General features: G+C 40.5%; 1 protein-coding gene across 1 annotated transcript; it reads right to left on the reverse strand.

Annotated features, from left to right (window-relative positions):
• Nucleotides 1-3,080: 3,080 nt before the first annotated feature.
• On the reverse strand, nucleotides 3,081-3,467 carry LOC145010380 (putative mitochondrial protein AtMg00820). Its single transcript, XM_078968930.1, has one exon. The coding sequence runs from the start codon at nucleotides 3,465-3,467 to the stop codon at nucleotides 3,081-3,083; it is 387 nt and encodes a 128-aa protein (XP_078825056.1).
• Nucleotides 3,468-5,721: the final 2,254 nt, after the last annotated feature.

Consider the following 5,721-nt stretch of genomic DNA (forward strand, 5'->3'; position numbering starts at 1 on the left):
GCCACTTTAGCCCTAATATGTATACCTAGTCTACTAGCATGCGTATCATATCATATCATATATCGTAACACATATAATAAGAGTATTTTGGGGATTTTTACCGTTCGGGCGCTAGCTGACCGTACACACTTTTTCTTCTTCGGTTGTCTCACATTTCAAGATTTAAATTTTGATTATTTAAATTAGAATTTTTTTTTGTAAAAACAATTTTCTCCAATCCCCGGTTTGAGTCCAGTTACACCCGAAGGTGTACCCGAATCCCTCAAACCAAGGCTCTGATACCAACTTGTAACGTCATAAAATTTCCAACCAAAAATTTTCATTTTTACAACCATTAAGACATGAGCAATTAATTTAGATTTCCAAAATAACGTTGTAGTCTCCAATGATTACATAACAAAAGATAAAATAGTTTTCCCCGAGTGTGTGTACGATCACGCTGGCGCCTTCCCACGGTCCTCACTCGCACCTGAAACACATAAGCAACAACTGTAAGCATAAAGCTTAGTGAGTTCCCAAAATACAACATACGCACATACGCCTTTCCAGGCCTTGACCTTCCGGTCCATGTATTTCAGGGGACTTCCGTCCCGACTGGGTAAACCTTCCGGTCCTACCCACATCAACCTTCACAGTCCATATGACCACGCCTTCCGGCCCATATCAAACATATCATACATGTCACATATAGCAAATAACTTAACACACATAAAGCATATATTCCGTATCATAATCGACCTTCCGGTCACATAGTCAAAACCCTTCCGGTTACAGTATAGTGAGAAGACTCACCTCGTATGCCTTGCTAAGCTGCTACCCGTAAATCCTGGAATCACTCGGGCTCGAACCCTCGAGCTGAAATCCTCCTACGATATATATATATATATAAATCTATAAATATTACTTGTACCACTAAGGTGGACCATTCAACTCAAGTCAACACCGGTTGACCCGGTCAGCAGTCTTTAGTTAATTTGGACTAGACTCGACGAGTGCACAATAGTGACTCGGCGAGTCTACGCGTTTTTACCAACTCTCAAGAATTTTCCCTTTGACTCGTCGAGTACTCCCCTGACTCGACGAGTTCCACCTGGGCCTGAATCGCAGGGTCACCGCGACTCAACTCGCCGAGTCTAAGGCCAACTCGGCGAGTCCCATCCTGACTCGGTCCACCTGTCAAAACCTTTCCAATTCTCTGCGACTCGCTGAGTCGCTCACAACTCGGTCCAGTCTACACACAAGATGGTCTCAAGGACAATCTTCAAGTGACTCGTCGAGTCTGTTCTTCAGACTCGGCGAGTCCATGCCATGCACCAGCTAAAACTGGCTCTTGCGGTCAGATCCGTTCCATAAATACGTAGATCTGGCCTTCCCAAGCTTATTTGTCACGTAAAGTCTCAGTCTTGGTTGCCATGCAATGCATACAAGGCTTATTTTGAAGAAACAACCTTCAATATGGCAAGTATAGCTTCTAACTCAAATGGATGGGCAAAAAGCTTGTCATAAGGGGTCTCCTGGACCTGCTAAAGTCCAGATCTAGGTTCCATGTCTCCATGGGACCTCTCATACTTCTTATTCAAGCCAAGAAAGGCAAGAAGAAACCCTAGATTTGGCCCATCAACACAAAACACGAAGATTGGCTCAGAAAGTTACCTCAAGAAGACCCCCTTGATGAAATGGCAACAGATCTAAGCTCCCCAACACTTCAAGCTTGCTCCTCTCCCTCCTTTCCTTGCACTAACACACAAAATGAAGAACAAGAGGCCTTCAAACACACACACAAGGGCTTACAGACGTATGGAGGCTCTTAGGGTTCAAGGTGGCCGCATATGAGGGCCATAAGGTCCTTTAAATAGAGCTTAGGGCCGGGGAATTAGGGTTTCATTAAACAGCACGGACTCGTCGAGTCCATCCCTTGGACTCGCCGAGTCCGGACGCGAACCCCCGCTAAAAACCGCGACCCGACTCGACGAGTTCAACCACTAACTCGCCGAGTCCCCTCACAGAATGCCAAAAATATAAGGAAATGGAGATACCTGGGGATCCGGGCTGTTACACCCACTATACAAGATATGGATGATTTACATAATCAACCCATATATTTAATTAGTTATCTTTTGATCACATAATTAATTCTAAATTAATTCTTGATCAAAATAATCAAATAATATTATTAATATATTAGAACTTATAATATATTAATAATCTCTAAGTGTTATTTCTCTCATTTAGTCTATCCAATTGCATGGTGCCATGCAACCCAAATGGACCATGCCGGGTTGGGTCAAGTACATACTAGAAATAGTTATGGACTTAGACACCTTATCCAACAAATGATACACATGTTTGCTTCTTGGATTTCCAACTAACTAGTTTGTCATCAAGAAATTGGCATCCACCAGTTGTGCTTTTCTATCTAAACCACATCCCCTAAGGTCAGCATTTGAAAACGCTTGAACGAAGAAGCCTAAGTTCGCAGGATACCATAAGCCTAAAGATGAAGTTTGTTTTAGGTATCTGAAAATATTCTTGACTGCCACCATGTGAGGTTCGCGAGGGTTTGCTTGAAACCTTGCACAATAACAAACGGAAAACATAATATCCAGTCTATTAGTTGTTAGATACATCAAGGAACCAATCATCTAACGATAAAGGGTCATATCCGTAACTAGTTTTTCCAAAGATGGTGTGAGTTTCGTTCCAAATGTTGTTGATACCTTCACCTTAGAATCTTCCACCATGCCAAACTTAGAGAGCAGGCTCTTTATATATGCTTCCTGATTTATGAAAATACCTTATTGCCCCTGTCTTATGTTCAATCCAAGGAAAAAGTTAATAGGACCCATGGAGCTCATCTCAAATTTAGTTTCCATCAACTTTTAGAATTCAGCTGTTAAGCTGGAATTAGTAGAACCGAAGATGATGTCATCAACATAAATTTGGATGATCATCAAGTGGTCACACTCATTCTTGAGAAAGAAGGTTGGGTCAACCGAACCTTGTTTAAATTTAGACATTTTAAGGAAACGAGTAAGAGTTTCATACCAGGCTCTCGGAGCTTGCTTTAGTCCGTAGACTGCCTAATCCAAAATGTAGCAGTGTTTGGGATACTTCTCATTAACGAACCCAAGTGGTTGTTCAACATATACCGTTTCTTCTAATTCATCATTCAGGAATGTACATTTAACATACATCTGAAACACTACGAAGTTCTTATGTGCAACGTATGTTAGGAATATCCGAACTGATTCCAACATTGCAACGAGTGCGAATGTTTCTTTGTAGTCAATACCCTCTTCCTGGCAGTAACCCTTAACCATGAGTCTTGCATTGTTTCTTATAACATTCCCTTCTTTATCCAACTTATTGCGAAAAACCCATTTCAAACCAACAACTGATGCTTCAGGTGGAGTAGGAATTAACTTCCAAACTTTGTTTCGTTCGAACTCATTAAGCTCGTCTTGCATCGCTTGCACCCAATTAGAATAATCAAGACCAATGTTGATGGTTTTGGGTTCGATTTTAGACACGAACAAATTGAACATACAAAATTCCACTTTATAGAATAATGCAGTTCATTTCGGTTTTATCTGAGATCTCGTAAGAACTCCTGCAGAAGATTCACCAATGCCTTTGGTTTTGGGGTGCTCTCTGGTCCATTTGACTAATGGAGGATAATTTGGATCATAAGAAGGATCCAATTCAGCGTTTACTTCTTCGAATTCTGATTGAACGTCTGAATCATCATTCGCATCCTTATTCTCCCCCTCAAATGACGAGTGGTCCTCTTCATCAGGAATTGAAGTATCTCCTGTGAATAGAGGTTCGAGAGTCATGGTGGGCAGTGAGCCATCTGGGCCAGGGGAAGGAGACGAAGTATAACCCTCCCCCTAGACTGGAATGTTCATTTCTTGTGGAGGCAGTTGCTCCCCCTAAGAATGTGCATTTAAGTTAGAAAGTTACAGAATGTTTGTTTGTTGTGGAGTTGGTTGCTCCCCCAGGACTGGGGTGCTCGTGTATTGAGGCATATTTGTAGTTGATGGCTGATTATCCATGTATTTCATGGCTTCATCGGTTATCTTCTTCAATTCATCGAACTTGTTGTCAGCTGCTTTCACTTCAGATGGGATAGCCTTCTCTGGTTCATCAAAGAGTAGCTTGAATTCATCGTACAGAGTGGATATCAGAACAGTGGTTGGACTGGCTTAGGAAAGATTTCCTCTGATTTACTCTCCTTCGTTAGAATCCTCTTCATGTAGTTATCATCGAACGTAACATAGTAGGTTTATTCCAACTTCTTTGAACATTTGTTGAGAACCCTATATGCTTTGGAGGTTAGTGAATACACCATAAATATACCTTCGTCAGCTTTCGCATCGAATTTGTTTTGTTGCTCCTTGGAGTTGAAAATGAAACACCTAGTTACAAATACAAAGAAAAACTTGACATTAGGTTTACAATTATTTATGATTTCGTAGGGATTAATAGAGAATTGCTTATTCAGAATGGATCGATTTTGAGTATAGGAAGCAGCTGCAATCGCATCTGCCCAGAAATAGAGAGGAAGACATGAAAATGATAGCATAGTCCTCGCAGCTTCATACAAGGAACAATTTCACCTTTCAACAACACCCTTTTCAGCTAGAAATTTGTCGAATGCTTGATTCTTGAATTCCAAGCCATTACCACTGCAAACATTGTGAACCAGCTTTCGCAATTGAAGCTCGATTTGCTTTATGAATTCTTTGAGTTTTGGAGTAGCTTTAGATTTCTGTTTAAGAAAATACACCCAAGTGAAACGTGAAAAATCATCAACTATGAAGAGAAAGTACTTACTACCACCAACACTTTCAATTGCAGAAGGTCTACAAAGGTTGATATGTAGAAGTTCCAGTGGTTCAATGATTTTCGTGTTCACCATGGTTGGATGACTTTTCCGGCTTTGCTTCCCATTTCTTAGGTTGCACATAAATGATCCTTATCATATTTCAAGAGAGGAAGCCCTCGCACATGATCACCAAGAACAAGCTTGTTGATGTATTTGATGTTAAGGTGGGAAAGTCTTCTATGCCACAACCAACTTTCATCAGATTGAGTTTTCTTAAGCAAGCATATGGCAGGTTTCCCTCGTATCGGGTTTAGATTCAAAGGATACATTTCCCCTTTTCGCTGTGATTTTAAGAGAACAGCTTTCGTTTTCTTTTCGATTATTTCAGATCCTTCATCATCAAAGGATACTTTCAAACCTGTCCCTACAACCGGTTGCAAAAAATTGATAAGGTTGTGTTGTAAACCTTCCACATAAGCCACTTTACGAATCGAAAATTCTTCGTTCGTTATCATTCCATAGCCTTTGATCTTTCCAAATGAGTTGTTTCCATACTTCACATTTCCACCATCTTTGAGAGCTCGAAACTCTCGTAACTCCTCCTTCCGTCCTGTCATGTGACGTGAGCATCCACTATCGATATACCATTCAGAGTTGAACTGCTCCTCACGAATGACCTGGAAAAATTAAGCAGATTTAGGAACCCAAAGTTTCTTGGGTCCTTGTGAGCCTTTTACAGAAAAAGGAAAAGCAATTGCGAGATCAACCATATAAGTTTGTTTGACTAATATGGTTTCATCTTTCTTAGTTATGGTGAAAACTTTTATTTTTTTATTTTTCATTTTCGTTTCTTTAGAATCAGATTAATTTTGATCATGTTTGACTTGATTCTT

This window comes from Lactuca saligna, chromosome 8, assembly GCF_052625555.1.
Source record: "Lactuca saligna cultivar CGN05327 chromosome 8, ASM5262555v1, whole genome shotgun sequence".
NCBI classification, from domain to species: Eukaryota; Viridiplantae; Streptophyta; class Magnoliopsida; order Asterales; family Asteraceae; genus Lactuca; species Lactuca saligna.

Excerpts from the sequence above, each read along its gene's own strand:
- LOC145010380 (XM_078968930.1), bottom strand. The coding sequence starts at position 3,467 with ATGCAAGACGAGCTTAATGAGTTCGAACGAAACAAAGTTTGGAAGTTA.